General features: G+C 42.5%; 1 protein-coding gene across 1 annotated transcript in view; it reads right to left on the bottom strand.

Annotated features, from left to right (window-relative positions):
* Positions 1-21,220, bottom strand: part of PPP1R12A (protein phosphatase 1 regulatory subunit 12A) — a gene marked incomplete at its 5' end in the record, with an annotated part of 839,509 nt that overhangs the window by 577,305 nt on the left and 240,984 nt on the right. The window contains one exon of the mRNA XM_086950257.1: positions 19,776-19,870. Coding sequence (XP_086806383.1) covers positions 19,776-19,870 — 95 coding nt within the window. The remainder of the gene's footprint in view (positions 1-19,775; positions 19,871-21,220) is intronic.

Here is a 21,220-nt window from a genome sequence, read left to right as displayed (position 1 = left end):
GTCAAGTCTGGCTCCCCTTCCGATTGTGCCCCTGCTCGCGTTCTGAGAACCCTCTTTACCTCTTGCCCTACCACTCCTCTTTCCCTCCTTAATGCTTCTCTTTCAACTGGCTTGGTCCCTTCTTCATTTAAATCTGCGATTGTTTTTCCCATCCTTAAAAAACCTGGTCTTGACTCTTCTCTCCCTTCCAATTTCAGACCTATTTCTCTTCTTCCCTATCTTGCCAAAATTCTTGAAAGTTATGCCACTTCCTGTCTTTCCTCTTACATTGAGCAGAACCATCTCCTTGCTTCCCACCAAGCAGGCTTCCGCTCAGGCCACTCGACAGAGTCAGTGGTGCTTGCGGTTGAAAGCCAAGGCCGACACTAACTCTCCTCAAGCTTTGGTCCTCCTCGACCTGTCCGCTGCGTTTGACACGGTCGATCGTACCATCCTTCTTGACCGTGTCAGCGCAGCGGGCATTCGGGGGCCCGCTCTCTCCTGGATTACGTCCTTTCTCACGGGACGCTCACAAGCTGTTCACCTCCCTGGTTTTTCTGCCCCCCCCCCCCTTCCAGTGTCCTGTGGGGTTCCCCAGGGTTCCTCCCTTTCCCCTCTTGTTTTTAATCTTTATATTCGTCCCCATATTGTCTCTCTTCTCGATCTGGGGGTCTCTGTGTACAATTACGCAGATGACCTCCAGCTCGTCTTCGATCTTTCCTCTTCTTCTCATTCTTTATCTTTTTTTCGCTCTACTCTGGTTTTCATTTCGGGGTGGATGGGCGCCAATCACCTCAAGCTCAATCCAGACAAGACTGAGCTTGTCTTGACCGGCGGCTCATCCAGCCCTTGGTCCTCTGCTTTCTGGCCCCCTATTTTTGGTCCCCCTCCTACCCCTGTCCCCTCTGTCAAAACGCTGGGCATTAAGGTCAGCCATGACCTGTCTATGCACGGCCAGGTCAGTTCTGTAGTGTCCTCTTGCTTTCTCTCCCTCCGTCTTATTCGAAAAATCTCCCGTTTCTTTTCCCTTGATTCTCTCAAAATTATTATTTCGGCCCTCATCACTTCCCGCCTTGATTATGGAAATATCTTGTTCGTGGGTATCCCTGCCTACGAAACCCGTCGCCTTCAAGCAATCCAAAATCAGGCTGCCCGACTTATTTTCCACTTTCCCAAAACTCACCGTATCACTCCGGTCCTCCAATCCCTCCACTGGCTACCTGTTTTGCAGAGATCCCTGTTTAAACTAGGTTGCCTAGTCTTCCGGGCTGTTGATCGCTCTGCTCCGGCGTTCATCACCTCCCTGATCTCCTCTCACACCCCTGCCCGCACCCTCCGTTCATCTTCCTCTGCCCTCCTCACTGTTCCCCGCTTCCGTAAATCCCGCACTGGTGGAACCAGATTCTCTGTCCTTGCCCCCCGCTTTTGGAATTCCCTCCCTCTCTCCATGCGTTCTATCCCCATTTTTTCCACACTTCCGTAAAGCGCTCAAAACATTCTTGTTTGCCCAGGCCTACCCCGCTTAACTTCCTCGGCCCTGTTTGTTCTGTTCAGTAGAGCTCAGCGCCAGGAAGCCGTTTGGCCACCGTGCGCTCTATAAATACCTTATTCATTCATTCATTCATTCATTCATTCATTCATGCTACCAGACCGCTCCAGTCTGTGTGCTGATTCACTTCCTGGTTACTCCCAGGGCTATATAGGTTCTGCAGATAATCCTCCCAGGCTGCTTCTGCCACTACGCAATTCATTGTGGGTAATTGATGATCCGCAGCCAGGTGAATTAGTCTCCAGAACTGCCGTAAGTTTCTTGCCTCGATTAATCTTGACCAACAAGCTTCTTTATATTCTCTTTTTGCCCTTCTAGTTTACGTAATATATTCTCTTTTCAGACTTACAAGGTCATTACTACTACGAGAAATGCACATGCGCGGGCGGCTGCGCATACGCATTGGGATCGAAGACGGCAGCGCAAAAGAGAAGAGGGAGCCCCGGGACGCCGCGGACAAGTTAAGTGCCTTTCATTTACTTTTCTGTTATTATTTACTAAAATTAGGTATGGAGGAGAGGGCGGAGGGAGGCGGGTGGCAGGCAACTTCGCTCCGTCCACGGAGCGTGCGCAGTGTTGCCTACAACGCCTATTTTGCAAAATGCAAAGTAGGCAACACTACGTACACTCCGTGGGCGGAGCGTAGTCTTGCGCCCAGGCTTAATTAAAATCACCCACCCAGAGAAAATCAAAAACAACATTAACCTCAGCAATCAGCTTCTCTACTGTGACGACTAGATCAGTCACAACTTGATGGCGTGTATTATCGAAAATATTGTTATAAAAATTAAATAAGAGGACATTACGGCCATGCTTCTCATGCAACCATAGGATTTGGACATGCACCCCAACTTGTATATACTTTACCACAGTCAAAGGTGGATTAATAGATACCAGTACCAGACGTTTTGGCTCTACCAGATATGGAGCCATGCGCTAATAAATTATAGGAGGCAAAACCATCGTAGCTTACTGGGTCAGTACACCATGTTTCTTGGAAACAGATTATATCATGAGAATTTATAAAATTCGTCCAGCCCAGTGTATCCCCTTTAGATGCCAACCCGGCAACATTCCAGCTAACAATGGATATCCCTCTATTACCCCCTGGTACACACATTTGCTTGAGGGAGGTCCCTCGTCAAAATATCCACAGCCCTTTGACAATTATTTTGGCCTCCCCTTGCTTCAACAGCATTATCAACATTGCCATTAGGTAGTAATACTGGGTCATCTGAAGTTACTCCTTCAGTTTCATTGCGACCTGGGTGGACTATCTCTACATTAATATTACAGTCCTGATTGAGTCAATCGTTAACATCTAAAGTACTTAATGCTTGAAACCGGTTTGACACTGGGACCTCTGAGTGTAAGAATACATCTTGGCATCTTCCTGGCAGAGGGGGGCCTCTCATGGCTCTATCATTAAGTACATGAGTTACATGACTACATAAAAAGCCAAGGGGGCGCAGGGTAATAGCCAGATCAGAATATGGTAACGAAGACTACCTTATCAGTGAAGTTGCAGCATGGTGGGGATTTTTAAAGTTAATAATAACACAGTCGCCCTTACTGCTTTTGTTAGAATTACCGATCCAATTCACCCTTCTGGTGGTAAGGATCTGGTTTTTGAGGTTCACAGGGAACCCACATTGTCTATTGAACCAAAATATTGTTTTATTTTTAAGGGAGTCATGGGATTCCGTCTGATTCTGTTGTAAACCATGTTCCAGTGGTGGCACGTTTGTTAGAACATCCACATATGGGTCGCAATCAGGGGGTAAATTAATGGTATGGCAACGCTTAGGTTCAGCAGCAGTCTGAGCACTCCTGAGATCAGGTGCAGCCTTATTCTTCTTGCCGCTAAATGATTGGGAGTTATTCTTGCTTAATGCTACCTTATCCGCTTCTCCGCTACGCTGAACTACAGGATCAGGTATATTAGGACCATCATTACTTTCCCTACGTTCTACCGTAGTAGCGGTCACGTTTTTGACTTGTTCTCTGTGGGCAGATAGTTGGCTGCCTAGCCTAGTCACCTCGCTAGATAGGATGTTTAATTTGTCATATAGGGGCTTAATAAGACTTTCCACTTTAGCGGCGATGAGATTGGTTATATGCTGGAGTTGATCCGCATTCAAACCACATTATTCTGTTTACCCACTTGCGCTTCTTTACTGGGTTCATTAGAGGACAAACTTTCTATTCCCTTTTTCTGATTATTAGCACCCCTCTTAGTTTGAGCTGTTCTACCGCCCCTCCTTGTTTTGGGAACCAGTGACTTTGATGTAGAGGTTGAGATGCATCATCAAGTATGGGTGGTGTTATTGGAGTTTGTATAGCATCCTTCGGTAATAAAGAACCTGGGCCACTGGTCACCAAACTAAGTACAACAGAATCTGGTAACAATGAAAGGGGAACTACTGGCTCACTGCATACATCTAAAGAGAGTCTACGTTCAGTTCGGCTTATTTCGTCGTTAAATACACTGAATGCTCTCATCAGATAGTTATCAAGGGTTGCACTAGCATGTTCCGATGGGGTTTTATTTCCCCTCCGCATTGACATGTTAAATAAATTAGTTACCAAAAATGCACACATCTTATATGAATATAGAGTTATAATATTTAAAAGTTAGGGGCTAATAGAGCCTCTTAGTAATCTAAAAATACAAATTCGCAGCAAAAATGAATCTAAGCGAACAAAGAGGTGTCTTATTAATGTCTTACTTCTCTACGCGAAAATGTCCTAAAGTCCAATGGGGGCAAACCAAGGGGTATGGCCGAGCCCAGTCTCTTCCGTCTCGGACGGCCTCAGACGACCCGCCCTTTGTCCGGGCTTAGCCCGGCGACGCCCGCGCGCGTCCCGCGATGCAGGGGCTTGTTGTATTTCTATCTAGGACCCTAATTAGATAATCCCGATTCATGCCCTTATGTGGTTATAATAAATAATATCCTTATAAAGACATGAGAATCATATCTATATTTAGTAATAGCCCATGCAGTCCAAAGCACGGCAAGGCTACTCCCATGGACTCCTAGAAAGCACAACGCGTTCTTTAAACAAACCAAGCCTCCAGCAGCCCGAGAAAAAACCCTGCTTTTGTTTTGATTTGCACAAGAACTCCTGGAGTCCAGAAAGAACTGTTAGTTCTTAGTGACGTCTTATGTCCAACCTTACGTCAAACCCGGCACCTTTCAGGTATAAATATACCAACGTTGCCTTAAGCAAACACACGGTGGTGGGGAGCAGAGCGACGTTCTACTTGTCCGAGAGCCCAGCTGTTGCTAGAGTCGAAGGAAGCTAGAGAAGCTGCCTTTTCTCACGCCGAGAAATCCAGCTCTGGTGTTACCGAGTGACCCTTGCGGGTTGCTGGGAGATTGAGTCCTGAGAAGCGAGATACAAGACCTCCTTCATTCTATAACCAAGGTACGGATCTGATTAAAACCTTAGAGAGAATTCTTGATTCCGATCCTTGGCAGAAAACCTAACTTTAACTTAAAACTGCTACTTAGTTATTCCTTCCCACGTATTAGGCTTAAGTCAGGTACACTAGGGTAGGCGTATCTTAGAAGCACCAGTTGAGTTAGTCAATCTTTTTATGTATGTATATATTTTAACCATTTTAACCATTTTAAAGTATCATATGGCTAAGAAACCATGTCAATGCTTTTACAGTATTATTTCATAATACTACTTTTACTGTACGCACCTTACTTTATAATGAGTATTGCAATTGTGGCAATTCATTTCTCTTGCATGAGAAAGAAGACTGCTCAATAAAATAACACCTTTTTATTGAAAACGCCCATCTCTCTATTTCTCTGCATTCTGGTGTAACTAAGCATGCAAAATAGGAACTACACTACATGGCGCCCAACGTTTGGTAAGGTGATAATCTAACGCAAGACACTAGAGTAACTCAGTCGTGCTTTCACACAGACCCACTCCAATAGACGTCTGGAGTGGGTGAAAGGTTAATATCCGCCGGAACTTAGTAGGTCGAGAATCCTATGTATTAATTCTTGGTTTAGTCAACGTTGAAGGATACAGTGTCCAAAATATTGTGCACCTAATCTTTGTTTCCTTGAAACTTGATCTGCAACAAAACTTTGTCAGTAAAATGGGAGAAAATGAAGAAAGAGATAGAGAAGCATTAGCAACTCAACTCTTAGAGGAAGACATAAGTCTCTGAGAAAATGACCCGAATGCTATAATCATTCCGGTCAATATAAGAAGAACTATAACTCTTAAACTTATAGAAAACGGACTATCACCAAGAGGTGGTACGGTCATATACCTGATAGAGGCACATGAGTTTCGGTAGACAGAGGTGTTCTACACATGGATACATTTTCCAGCAACACAAGCTGTGACAAAAGATTTCCACTATTACAAAATAGAGGAACCTCCGGATATATACACTCCTTTCGAGGACGTTGAAATCCCACTAACTTACCAAGAGCACCTGCTCTGGTTTAATGGCGCCCTAAAACATCAAAATCACATCACCAGGCACGGTCCACTAGGTAGACCAGGAGCCACGTGGCCGGTTCTAGCCAGCTACACAACACAGCCAGACATTGAAACAAAGTCAAGCGAAGAACTCTTAGTTAAACTAAAAGAATTAACAAAGGCATTTAGAGAATTAGATCAATTGCAAGGGACGATATAAAGTACTTCCAGACATTGAAGGAGACAGATATAACAGACCAACCATTTGAACTTGCCAGAATCATAGAAAAATCCTATGAAGAACAAGGAAGAGATAGTTTGGGTGGGAAACCAATAAAACCCCAACTAACTGAAAATCCTGAAAAAACATTTATTACAAATAATCCAAACACTCCTAAAAAGAGTTGGGATGGTAATAAACAATCCACTCCCAAGGAAAAACTATTCCAGTCCAGAGGAAGGTCTCCTCAACGGAGAGAAAGATCTCCTGGCCGAGGAGGCAAGTCTCCCCAAAGGGAACCCTCTGAGAAAAGATACAATCTTAGAGATAGGGATAAATTGAGAAAACCTGATAGATATCAAGATATTGATACACGTCTCTCTCGCTCTTTTCAGACTTCCTCACAGAAATCGGAAAGAAGAGGACGGTCAGAAGAGCACGTCAAGTCAAAAGACAAAGAACCTGCTCATCAAAGTAAAAAATCCCAATTTCCCAGAAAGAAGGTAGCAAGTATTAAAATTAAACAAGCCGAGGATTCTGAGGACACAACTGAAAAACAGAGAGTGGGCTCAGACAATGCTAGACAGCGCAGCAGAAGTGACCATAGCTTGCAAGATCCTGATGAATCTTCTGGAGACAGTGGACACAAATGAATACATTCAGGTGGAAACTGCCTACACACGAGTTAGTGTGCCCCATAAACTATATGAAATAACATAACTAGGAAAATAAAAGGTCTCTTTTGGGATAAACCTTCTAAAGGTTAAGACATCCTGTTAGCTGAAAAAGACTGTCCACCACAGTTTGTCAGGGAGTGCCCTCATTGCAAAGACATGATTTTGCCTGCCTTCTCAAATCATATTCCGAGTCATAAAAAATACACATTTGCAAGAAAATGGGCAGTGGCCCAAGCCCCTGCATTATACAAAAATCATGTTGGATGGGATGAGGACTCTCCTCCCCACAAAATCCAGTTAAAAAAATCAACCGACTGCACAAAGGCAGTACCCAGTTAAACAAGAAGCTAAAAAGCAAGTCAGGGAGATCTTAGATCAACTTGAATACCAAGGGGTGATTGAAACATGCACCTCACAAATGAACAATCCTTGGTTTCCTGTCTCCAAGCCAGACGATTCATATCGTCTAGTTTTGGACTACAGACATTTAAACTCCTGCTGCAAAACGTTTGCAGTACAAAATTCACACAGTGCAGCACTAATGAACAACATCGTGGGCAAAAAATATAAAACGACATTAGATATCTCTAATGGATTCTTCTGTCAAAATATTGCACCTGAAAGCAGGTATTTGACCGCTTTCTCAAAAATGGGATCGCAAAAACAATTTTGCCGACTCCCACAGGGATTCAAGAATAGCCCAGGATTATTCTCAGCAAGGGTAAAAGAGTTACTACAAATATATGACAATGAGGCATTATCATATGTCGATGACATCTATCTTACAGACGATGACCTGGAGACTCACTTAAAAAAAGTGAAAACCATAATTCTTGGGTTCGCATCAGAGGGTTACAAATTCAACTTTAAAAAGTCAAGAATTGCCCATCTAACAGTCCTATTTTTAGGATATGAATTATCAAGTGAAGGCAAAAGTCTGGCAGACAATTTCTTAGAGAAGTGTGCAGTACTCCAAGCACCGAAAACGCTGAAAAATATACAATCAATACTCGGCTTCCTGAATTTCGGTAGAATATACATTCTAAATTATGCGGAGAGGGTTAAACCTCTCTATGAATTAATAAAACCTGATTTCAAACCAATACATTGGACTCAAAAACACACAGAAATTTTGAGATCATTGCAAACAGACATGTTAACTGAAACAAAATTGCAAACTCGCGACAACGTACGCAACCTTGTAATCAGAGTCATCCCAGGAAAATGTGGATTCACATACCTGACCTCCAATGAGGGAGAAACGGTACCTATAGCTTACAAATCACACTTGTACACTCAAGCTGAAATAACATTCAGATCTACAGAAAAAATTCTGACAGCGGTTGAAACTGCTGAAGCAGGAGAAAGAGACCTAGCCCAAGGCAAAAGAATAACTGTTTATACAGCAGAATCAGCCCTTGAGGCATTAACAAGTCCACGCAATCTGAATACAGTGGCATTAGATCCAAAATGGATAGAATGGGAAAATTCTCTTGCTACAGAAGATGTGAAATATTATTTTGACCCGAAACTGAAAAAACTAGATGAACTAGAATATGAACAAGAATATCCTCTGCCAAACGAAATTCTGCCTCTCGAACAATATACATGTGTGATCTATATGGACAGATTTGCACACCATTACGATGTAGAGGAAAAATCCTACAATGCAGCGTGCACGATTGTTAAAGGTCGCTGGCGCTCTGGTAAATTCAAACCAATGATTACCAAAGCTGAATCACTCCGAAACTGTTCAGCTCAGCGAGCTGAAATAAGATCTTTAAAGATGGCGCTTGAAAATGCTGATCGCGAATTCCCCACACTGATAGTGTGCGATTCGCATTTCTGTGTCAAATCATATAACAGTGACATGCAGACATGGAGTAAAAACGGTTACAAAGATGATACAGGTGCCACAATAAAACATAAAAAGCTTTGGGAACAAGTAGTTCTTTTAAATAAAGAACTACAAAAGACTCACGTGATACACGCACTGAGTCATCGACGTGATGGCGGTCACGTTGCAGGGAATTTATTGGCTAATAGAGCCGCAGCGGTTAAACCAGCTTCCGTAGCCACAAAAAAGCATTCAGAAAAACAAATAGATGGAGAAACCATGCTGGCGGTAAAAGCGTCATTAAAAGCCGATTATGCAGCATTACCTCAACTATCCACTCAGTAATACATACATAATCGATGCAAACTCTGTTCCTTTTGCTCAAATCCCTGGAGTGGGGGATAGAGTAATTCCAAACACGAACCAGAGGGTTTTCTTGATTGAAGACGCACAGATGGGACTGGGTCCGAGGCACCAACAGATCTTGAAATCTCTAATAGAATTACAATCAGAATACTGGTGGCCGGGGATGAGCTTGCAAATTTTCAAATTTGCAATGGATTGTCCTGACTGCAACAGAGATCGCAGTTGTGAACCGGACCAGACAATTGCCTGGACACCTTTATTAGAAAGCATTAGGCAATCTATACGCAGAAATCGAGCCAGAGAAATGCGTCCCCATAATCATTAAGACTTAATTCACAAAATATGTAGACCCCAGCGCTCGGCTGATGCCAGAACTGTTATAAAAGATTTGCGATTCTTTATCGGCACATACGCAATTGGCATGCTACATTCTGACCAGGGTCCTGCGTTTAGTTCTCAAGCTTACAAAGAAGCCATGACCAGCATGGGCATTGCATTGCGGTACTCTTCTCGCTTCCATCCTGAGGGAAATGCGGTTGTGGAAAGAAAAAAACGTGACATAAAGCAATCTATAACGGCGAGGGTATTAGGTTCGGGTGATGGGTGGGTCAAACATTTAATAAGTGTCTAACGTAGTCCTAATAACATGCCAAGAAATTCTCTAGGGGTATCAGTCCATACAAACTTTTGTTTGGTACTAGAATGATTATCCAGGATCTGGATCGTCAGACTTCAGTGATAGAAGAAAAAAACTTTTGATATCAAAGATCGTTTGGCTGTTTTACAGGACTTGAATGAAACAAGAAAGAGTCTAAGTAACAAAGAGTAAGCCAACAACCACTGAAGAACCACCTGTCCCAGCAAGACCTGTCTGGATTCCAAAGATTGGGGATCTTGTCAGAGAAAAGATCGCGGTAAAGAAGGAATTTGGGCCTTCTTACAGAAAAGCAGTACCTGTCTTTGCTGTCAGCGGAACAAGATCAGTAGTACTACCGCCACTTGCTGGTAAAAAGGAAAACAGAATTGTTTCCATCGACCTGGTGAAACCACAAACATGTGGCTGATAATAAATAGCAGGCCCAGTGGACTACCAAGAAATAGCAGAAGACCAAACTTTGCTACAATCCAAGAGGTTCAAACTGAAAGACTGATCACATTCGATAAACCTGCAGTAAATAAAAAGGGACTATGCAAAATAGCCATGGAACTTGTGCCTCTTGAAACCCAAATTGCAACAATTCGTGATGATACACCAATCTACAACGATGTAGCATCAGAATGTACAAATGTAACAAAAGAAAATGCAAAGATCAATGGAAATCCGGGAGCGATCCCACCATTTGACAGAACTGCATCTGGCTTTTTTTTTATCAACTTTGATGACTTTTCCGATGATCCAATTGAACATGGAGACAAGCCAGCAACAAAAACTCTCAAAGAAAAAATGACCGAGCTGTTTCACCAACTAAAAGAGAGATTTCACCATGGATTGAATTTTGGATTGTGTTAGGTGTACTTTTCCTCCTGCTTTGGCTCATCATGGTTTTATGTTTGGGTAGATTCATTGATGGAAAATGTAGTACAATGGACACATTAAGTCAGAACATCAACTTGGTCCTAAAGTCTCACAGATCCTCTCACATCGAGAAAAGAGAACTATCATCAGTGAACATCACAGCCAACCAAATACCTGGGGGTATTGCATGGGACAGAACTGATTATGATATTTATGGCCCGATTGAGATCTTGAAGTATCCACACCAGTTTAATATTTCCTTAAGCGATTTTGTGATGATTGTGATTTTGAAAATATTAATAATATGATGTCAGATTTAGTAATGTCAGCCACATTTACAGAACATGATTATTTACAGGGTTCATCAAATTATGAAGAATTATACTGTTACAATCACTATGGTCATCACTATTTGCATAAATCTGCACAACCTAGAAATGTTTTTACTTATAATCAATGGGAACATTGTCCAACTCCACCAAAAGGAAGTTCGAAAACATTTTATGAGAAATTTCCATACTCAGGGTTTAATACCAGTGATCCAGAAACGTTTTATTTTAAAATGTTAAATAAGACAGGAATGACAACAATGTTGACAAATACTAAACTGATTTATTCTGAAGAATTTTATGACAAAATGTCAACATTTGGTTTTGAATTTTGGAAAAACAGCATTGAAACAAAAACCATCTGGGGAACAAAAGACTGGCAGGTACAAGGTCTAGAATCATTATTTAGAGCCTGCATGATCCCAGAACAAATAATATTCCTTAATGATACCATTCAACAGACGACTGACTTGTCTTGGTTTAGCTAAGATAAAAGACTTAAATAAACCGTCTATTCCGAAGCCCATACCTGATAGTAATAGCACTACTGATGTGGAAATAGACGTATCCCATATTTTTCAGAACAAATCCCGATTGGAAAAAATGGTTGATCTGTCCCACAGACACAAACAACTGTCAAGACAGATTCCTGAACAAAAAACAGGGGTTCAAAATGACCACAAATAGTGGTATTACATCTTGTAGTGTTACCATGTGAAAATGCTCTGACAGTATGTAGCGATTTAGTAGCTGCAGATTCTGAATGTGTCTTAGGGTTCCGTCTTTCATTGGTATTAGAAAGTAAACAGGTTAAACTCCTCTGTTTTGATATTTGTATGGGACTCTCTCGATGTCCCCTTTTTGCAGTAATGGCTTTCCTTCTTGTTTGGGCAGGTGTAGAGTTTGTGGATTTAATACTTGCCTCTTTGGAGGAATATTTGGTGGTTGTTGAAATAACTCTAGGCAATATCCTTTTTGGATAATTTCTAAGACCCATTGGTCTGATGTAATGTTTTGCCACAATAGATGGAAGTCTTGTAACCTTCCTCAGACAGGTGTTTTGTGGCCAAGGGGAAGTATTAGCAAATCACTTAGTTGCGGGAGTGAAGGAGCACTTGTTGGGTGCGCCTCTTTCTCAACCTCTATTTTTTTTGTATCCTCCCTGATAATAACTACACCCTTGCTGATGTTATTTCCGTTGGTGTTGATAGGAAGTATTTTCTGTGGTAGAGGTTTTTGCTGCTCCTTTACCTTAGTTCTTTCGAAAGGACTGTTTGTGTAGTGGTTTGTAAAGCACCCATTTTCTTTGCAGTATCTGTGTCTTTTTCTTAATCTTTCCTAGTTGATCATCTACTGCAGTCCCAAAAAGGTGTTGCCAAAAAGAATGTGTTGTCGTACATCTTGTTTGAATATAGAAATGCATAATCATGCATGCCTTCTGAGCTTAATAGAAGTATTTATGCCCCTACCCACAGTGTCACCTCCATCTACGGCACATCTGATGCTAGCATTTAAAATGATCTTCCCTTCATTAACTAGATCTTCCTCCTTCTTCTGATATTCCTCTGGAAGATGTTGCAAAAGTTACTGTATTTCATCACAGTTAGCTCTATTATAGCGTGAGAGGAGTCCCACAGAGTTTGCAAATTTCCAAAGGTTTGCATGGCATGTAGCAACTCTTTTTGCTGCGTCTATTCTTTTGCTTTCTTCATCTGGAGGTGCTTCTCCAGTGCCTTGTGTAACCGCTCTCTTCCTAGCAGTGGTGACAATCAGTGAATCTGCAGGTTGAATAACTTGAATGTATATCAGCTTTATATTTCTTTTCAAATCATGGTGTTAGGACTCTTGATTTTACTGAGTCCTTGAACACCTCTTTAGCCACAGTTAGAATGGATCCATTGTGGGCAAATATTGGATAGTTCTTTCCATGCGTGATAATGTTTCAACCAGAAACTCACTTTCCGCCTCTGTTGAATGCATGCAGAGCTTATGATATTCTGCAGCTCTTTGTATGACACTGATAGGAGGAAGGCCATCATGGGGAGAATGTTTTGTGGGCACAGATGGATCTATGTCATGGTCTGGTAGCACCACATCAGTTTTGGGGCAGGTGTCTCAACAGTATTGTGTACACCCTGGGAGTCAATGTCCTGAATTTCTCCCTCTTCTCCTCCTTGTGGAGATGGTGAACAAGCGTGAGGTGAAGTAGGTACACTAAAAACTATAGGGCTTGTGCCTCTATCGTGTTGGATTATAATTTTTTGTGGAGGCTCAGAACGTTGTCCCTCTTCTGGTCTTTTTCTAGCCTCCTTTCTCTTTTTTAGCATGAACTGTTGTAGTCCCTCAAATACTACCCCTTGATCTTCTGTGGATTTAGTACGATGTGTTTTCTGTTTGTGTGCAGTTGTAGTACTTTTAGAAACAGTTTGTTCCTTATAGGTACTGGAACCATGGTTTTTCTACTGTTTAGAAGAGAGTCTGTGGTGTTTTTGAGAAATCGGTTCTGAAGTTTTAGACTTCATTCTGCTCCGAATGCTTTTTCGACTCAGATGTGTATGTCTTGAGGCTCTTCAGTGGCGTTGTTTTTGTCAGTTCCAACTGATGCTTGGTGTTAAAGACTTGGTCATTGTCGATATAGTCTTCGGTGCATACTAGTTTAGGAACTGTCCCCTTTTTGATGACTGGCCTCAAAATCAAGATTGAGAATACTCTCGCCCTTTCTCAGTTCAGAGTCTTGGTCACAGTGTTGGCCTGAACACAAAGGTTATGGCGCCCCACGTTAGGGTATTGGTGGTGGCGATTGTATAATCTCTTTATGAGGCGGGGTGGGGGGGTTTGGGGTAGTACTCACAGTACGTGCAGTCGTTTTGGTCCTCAGACCTGAGACTGTGGTCAGCATTGGTGATTTGAGTCGTACCGGACCTAGTTCTTCCTCAGTAGATACTTCAGACAAGGAGTAGTGTGGGCTTGCTAATACCATCCCGCCTCCTGTTGAGGAGCTGGCTTCACTGTCCGCATCGCTGTTTGGGACTGAACTCTGCCCCAGTTGCCCGTTCCATATTATGTGTGACCCTTCAATCCCATTGTGATAAAAGAGTGATTATTTTAAACAATGTACAAGCGGCGTACTGTTATTCTTGGTTCTCCGAAGAAAGGAACAAATTACAGATGTTGTAGGTGTCTAGTGTGTGTACTTGGCTGTGCACCAAGGAGACGGTCTGAAGAGTTATTTCTTCGTCTCCATTACCCGGAGACTATCATTCTTAATGGATGAGTGTATTCGGAATCCGGAAAGTCCTTCCCAGGTGTAGAAATATAATCTGTTGATGACTTTTTCCCAGTGGGTGTGTGGCATCGAATCATTAACAGCTTTGATGTAATTAGTCAGTGACCGATAGTGGAAAAACACTTTGAGGAATAAATACTTCAACATGCGCAATGCCGTGAGGGGAAGGAGAATAGACGCACGATGCCCATCATAAATCTCCCTCGAGGAAAACAATTTGCAAAGTCCGGGCCCAACACTAGACTGCAGGAGTATACATAGCACATGTAGCTGCAATGAATATGGGCTTTGCTTTATGAGGGGGTGCAAGAACAAAAGAGTAGTTTAGCTTTGTGAAATACTTTTGTTCTGTCAATACAATACATGAATGCTCTTTTGACATCTAGTGTATGAAGAGCTCTTTGTGCCACAGAATCAGGATGACAGAAGAAAACAGGTAGTTCAATCGATTGGTTAAGGTGGAAAGGGGACACAACGTTTTGGAAGGAATTTCGGGTTTGAAGAAAGAACCACCCTATCCCTATGTAGTTAGAAAAAAGGTTCATCTAAAGTTCGTGCCTGGAGTTCACCTACACACTTTAGCAATTAAGAAAGCAACCTTCCAAGATACAAATTAGATGGAGCAATTGTGTAATTGTTAAAAGGGTTGAACAATATCAAGATTCCATATGGTGCAGAGGGTACTCTGGATAGTATTACTCTTTTAAGGCCTTCCATGAAAGCCTTAATAATTGGCACTTAGAACAGTGTTGCTTGTTTTGTAGCCAAGCAGCTACGGCTGCAAGATGTACACGTATAGAAGTATAAGCAAGGCCAGAGCACCATAAATGCAAAAGGTAACAATTAATGTTTTGTACAGATGCATTTGATAGATCAATATTTTGATTACAACAGTAAAAACAAATAGTTTCCGCTTGGCTGCATAACAAGCTCTAGTGATAGGCGTACATGCTTCCTTAAGAATGGTCTACAATCTGGTGGTAGATGTAAGTAACCAAATTCTATGACTTCAGGAGTCAAAGTGCAAGGTTTAGGTCCTTTCGGTTTGGATGCATGACATTTGCCATGGTTCTGAGTGAGAGATCTGGATTGTGGTGAAACTTATCCTATGGAACTACTGAGAGTTAAAGTAGTGTGGTGAACCAAGGTTGACAAGCCCATGTGGGAGCCTCCAGAATGAGGGTGAGAGCCTGAGCTTCCAAACTAGAAACAGAAGAAGAGGGCGACCCGGAAAAGCATAGGCAAATATCCCTGACCAACTCATCCACAGTGCATTGCCTTTGGATAGGGGTTGTGGGAATCTGGAGGCGAAGTTTGGGCATTTTGTGCTCTATGTGGCCACAAAAAAGGCCACAATATCAAGTTGCCGATCGCGAGCGTGGAAAATAAACCTCCTGGCGAGCTTCTCAACGCGGGGAGGTCAGGTTTCTCATTGCGAGTGGTCGCTCGTTTGGCAGAAAAGGACCACTTGCACTGTGCAAGATGCAGTTTGCACTGATTGCACAGTGCGGACAAACATCCGGCACTGTGCAATCAGTGCGAACAGCCTTTTGCACAGTGCACTACGCAGTTCGCGTAGGGCACTTTGTGTAGCTAATCGTAGCGCTACTTCTCAAACTACACCCAGGGTTACTGTGAATTAGCCCGTTCATGGGCATTTGAGACAACTAGAAAGTTAGGTGGAAACTAGTCTCAAATACAAATTGGGTCAGATGGTGCTGCCTTATGTTTTTTATCTACCCTAGTGGTGATATTGAGATCCCTAAAGATACCATCTGCGTGACGCATCAAACATTTAAGCATTAAAAGAGATTGAGAAGATCTGTATGTGGTGTAAAAGGTCTCACACAAAACCTCTTCCTGAGAGTGAGGGTATGGCAGGGTATAGATCTGGATCCTGTGGGGCGGAATCCAGCCAGGAGTCTGGTGGTTGTTGTGCGCCATAAGTGTCATCATCCCCCCCCGCCCGCCCATCATACCCACCTCGGTCTGTATGTGGTGATCCCAGAGGTGTAAAATGTAAGGTTTCCTGTGGTGAGTGAGTTGTAGAAGGTACAGGTGGAGATAGTGGTGGTGAATGGGAGATGGAGCAATAGGACGATTAGGGTACCCAGGACTGGTAGCCTTGTCTTTTTTCTTTATCTTTATAGGCAGTGGCAAATCAATGGTTCTTGAAAAGTAGATTGCCGCTTTCAAGAGGAAAACACTGACGCAAGTCTTTGCAATAATGCTGCCCAGTATCAGCATGGATATAGATCCGTTTCTGTTTGAGTCTCTCCTGCTTGGTTTCCAAATTTGCTCTGGGAGCGGGAGGCAATTTTATTTTCAGTACCTAAGGTTTCAGAGTCAAACCGATTTTCTTTTTCAAACCAAAGGGGTTTGAGGTGGAGCTCAGAAGGCTTTAGACATGCTTTTGGTGCAGAGCAAGAGGCAGCCGAAGCTGTAGCTCTGTCCGACCATGGCCAGATGGCAGTGGTGGCCTGGAAGCCTTTTGTTTGGTGGAAACTATAAGTTTTGATGTGGGCAGGTGAGGGGTTTGAGTTCTCACCGCACCTTGACCCAGCACCAGATAGTGCATCTCCAGATTGATCTCCAACATGGAGTCTGAATCTTGTACCGAAAAGGTTCCCTGGTCTTTAGCCCCAAGGCCACAAGTTCTTCCTCGTACCAGTCAGTCCTGCAGGTTTTTTTTCCATCGAAAGAATTGGCAGGCCTCACAGTCTTCTTCCCTGTGCTCGGGGATAAGCACAGACTGCAGATCCAATGATGGCTGGTCTGCGGGTACTTCAAGTGGCACTGGGGGCAAAATCGAAAACAGAGTCTGCTCCATCAGCCGAGTATTATTGATGCAGCCGAATGTCCGAAGAACAAAACTCTTCCGAATTTCAATACGGAAGAAAAGAAACGCATTTGAAACAATATCAATGAGGGTAAGACTGGATTACGCAGCGGAAGGATCTCAAATACGGTCACACGTCCGAATCGGATTGTGGAAAATAAGAAATCTAACAATGGAGATGATGCCCATGTGTATTACCACCAAGAGAAGGAGTCACCTTACCTCATGACTTGAAAGACAGCTTTGAAGAAAAACAACTCGTAAACATTCAGACCCAACACTAGAAGTCAGGAGTATTGCAAAGCATGAGTATCTAAGCCACACTTGCCTCAAACATAACGTTTCTTTTCTTTGGTCATAAGAACACGAGAAAAGGTTCCAGAAAAACTAACAAGCTAATGAGAACGCTACTAAAATGATCCAAAGCTTCATACTGAGGTTGTTGACAGTTGCCCGGTCAGGTTAGGCGCCATCTTTGCACAGCATACACCCAAATGCTCGAAGATGTATTGTGGCATATGCAAGTCGAAGTTTGTCCCAAACTGAACATGCTTAATAAACTGAGAAAGAAAACGTAGTAGTGGTGTGGGCTTGGGAACTTTTCTAAATTATTTTGTATGGGAAGACTTTCATGCTTGTGATAGATCACACATTGTTGACTATCTTTGGCAATCCAAAGACAAAAATGTCTCCTCAGATTGAACATTGGGGTCTGCCATTGCAAGAATACAACTACACCATCATGCAACGTCCAGGGAAAGATCAACACATTGCCAACTACTTCTCATAAGTTACTCTACAATGCCCTGGCACCCATTCTAAGACTAATAAATTTACATTAATTTCATAGTGAAATCAAGCACCCCAGTTGTCATTTTGTTAGAAATAATTGTCGCTGCCAGGAGTCAATATAGTGAAATTCTGAAACTGGAAGACATTATTAAACATCGGTATTGGTATCAGCAGCTTCAACTCTTACCAGTGATAGTGAATGGCAGAAGTTTAAAAATGTAAAGGATGAACTGTCCATTACTCAGGATGGTATTGTTCTAAGAGGTTCAAGAATTGTCACTCCGGAGAGTCTGCAACAACAGATAATTGAAGTGGCCCATGGAGGACATCATGGAACTGTTGCCATCAAAAGAGCTCTCCGAGACAGTGTCTAGTTTCCACATCTCGATGAGAGAGTTGAAAGAGAATTAAAGGTCTGTCATCTATGCACTGCCTGTCATCGAAAATCACTCAACACCTACTAAATATGTCAGAGTTGCCAAAGCATACATGGGGAAAAATTGCAGTTGAATTCTTTGGTTCTCTTGACAAAGGACATCTCCTGATGGTGATTGCTGATGAATACTTCCGTTTTCGATTGATAGAAGATCTATCACTCAAGAACGGGTCCTTTAGAGATTAGGCAGCATCTTTGTAACTTGGGGTGTTTCTGCGATTTTAAAATCTGACAACGGCCTACCTTTCAACATCTGAGAATTCAGCGACTTTCTCAGTCATCTAAATGTAAAGCAATTTTGGCTACAGGCCAATGGCCCTGTAGAGCGTTTCTTGAGTTGTCTAAAGAAAGCTGAACAGCATGATATACTAGAAAAGTAAGACAATGAGCCTGTCTTGAATTAGACTCTTTGAGCTTACTATTCAATCCCTCACTCGACCACTGGTGAAATCCATGCAACCTGGACATTCAGGAGAGCAATGATGACAAAGTTACCTCAATTGACCAACAAAAGATCAAACACTGAGGAGACACATATGAAAGACTTGGATCACAAAAGGAAAATGAAGGCCTACACAGACAAGCCTTGATATCATAAGACGTTGTGTTCACTAGAGGAGATAGAGTGGTTGTTCATCAGCATGGAAAACTAAAGTCTGATGCTCCATTCGATGCTGAACCATTTCACGTTGCGACCAGCAAAGGACACATGGTGACTGCCCAGCATCCTTAGAAGTCCATTACGCAACATTCCCCGCATTTCCAGCATGTGGCTTCAGGCCCTAATGTCAATGTAAAGACTGGGTCTGAAAGGACGAGACCCCATGACTGCTGTTTCTATATCACCAACACCGGTATGGACACTTCCACTACCTGTCTCCAGTTTCCAATGACACCATCAGGAAGTGTGATCAAAGGGCCACGAAGACTCATAAAAGGGCTATGACTTTGTATATATTTGTAAAAATGTTTACATTTTTTATATAACAGAGGGGGGGGATGTAGTGTTGTGTGAGTTTGTAATGGCTTAACACGCATGGCTCTTTATGGACTCTGTAGCACAATGACGTAAGCATTGGAGCGTAGGGAAGTGAATGCAGGTTTGAAGTGTTGAGTTTACTGTTACATGCAGAAGAATAAAGACGTATTATATTAAGCTCTGTGATTGTCGTAGTCATTGGCGAGCATACGGGCTGGGGATGACGCTAAACCCTGAATATATCTGTCAGTTAGCTTCCCAAGCTTTGCACCACTACTATGCTCCATGGGTGCTTCTGCTGCTCATTTTAACATTGCTTGTGATTTGATTATTCAGGTGCTGGGCATAAAATGATGCCAGTCCTTTTCCCTCCGTTCCCACTCTTCGAACTCTCAGTAGTTGATTCACTTTAATAAGAAATTGTTTCTATTTCGAATTTTCACAAGTATCACCGATTATACTGTGTTCAAATCAACCAAGGATTTTCATGTCAAATGTAATAATAATCACATTACCTATTTTCCTTCTCTTCTATATCAGAGGTACTTGCTAGGCGCCTTGGAAATGTTGGTGCAACATAAGCGAATCTAGTTCCTTTACCATCTCTCTCCTGTAAAAGTTAAACAACAAAATAGGAAGGGTTAAAACTTACAAATTATTAGACAGTGAGCTACCAGCAACTTCAAGCATATAAAAACACAATGTTTTCTTAAAGTTGCATTTAAATTCACATAAAACATAACATATAGACAGTCTACATAAAGTACCTGAATAATAACTTGTGTTTAGATAGTGCTTAATACCACACTTTTTATATTATTAAGCACTATAAATAAGCATTATTACAATGCAACCGTATGATTCTAAATTTTCCAATCTCAGAAGGATCAATCAATCAATTATTAGATTTGTAGAGCGCTTCTTGTCACATGCAAAGGTATCCAGGCTGTAGCAGGTTCCAGCTGAATAGCCAAGTCCTCAGGGACTTTCAGAACTATGGAAGAGTTACGGAGGTCCTTAAATGAAATGGTGGCTCATTCCATGTTTTAGCTGCTAGGAAGGAGAAGGAGCAACCTCCGCATCTACTACATCGGATGCAGGGTGTGAGGGTTAAAGAAAGGGAACCTGAGTGGAAGCATCTGGTGGGCTGATGGAAGTTTAAGTGGTGGCTCGAGTAGGTGGGTCCGCAAGTGTGTAGGGCCTTGTATGCATGGGTAAGAAGTTTTCTGTACAGGGAGCCAGTGGAGTTTCCTGAGGTAGGGGGTGATCTGGGTTCATCTAGGGAGATCCAGGACGAGTCTTTTTGCGGAATTCTGTAGTCATTGAAGTAGGCGACATGTGATCCCTGCGTAGAGAGCGTTGCCATAGTCCTGTGGACTGGAGAGGAGTGCCTGTGCGATGGTGCTTCTTGAGCCTGTGAGTAGCCATTTGAATATCTTACAAGCACACAAAGGATGAAGAAGCAGAAGGAGAAGACCGTATTTTCAATTTATTTGTGTTTATTGATTTTCAATTGGCACAGCATCCCCTCCCAACTTCGCCACTCGTGGGGACAGTCCACAATTTCGCAATTGACATGATATACAGTATACTATGTTATGGATACATTTGTTCAGAGGTTCAGACATCGAATATCTTGCATCTTCAAGGTACCTACCCTGCTATCGGTCAGTAATAGCAGGTCATGGTTACAGCGGTGAGAGTCCCCAGAGACAAAGGAGCGTGTCACACGTTTGGTTGTGTAGTGGTTGTGTCGGGATCAGGTGTATTTTTTTCCAACTGTATAGGTCTGTCTAAGGTAAGATACAAAAGGTTCCCAGATATTTTTGGGTCGTGTAGTTTGGGGCATCAGATCCCAATATGTTGTCAGTTGTTCCTAGCAGTATGAGATTCTGCAATCCAGGCTCATTTGGTCGAGGTCGGCAGTCTTCCCCAATGTATACCCACTCTGCATTTACCC

The sequence above is a fragment of the Lissotriton vulgaris genome, unplaced genomic scaffold (genome assembly GCF_964263255.1).
Source record: "Lissotriton vulgaris unplaced genomic scaffold, aLisVul1.2 SCAFFOLD_867, whole genome shotgun sequence".
In the NCBI taxonomy this organism is placed as follows: domain Eukaryota; kingdom Metazoa; phylum Chordata; class Amphibia; order Caudata; family Salamandridae; genus Lissotriton; species Lissotriton vulgaris.
The sequence above is the reverse complement of the archived record's forward strand: the minus strand, read 5'-3'. Positions and strand labels throughout refer to the sequence as shown.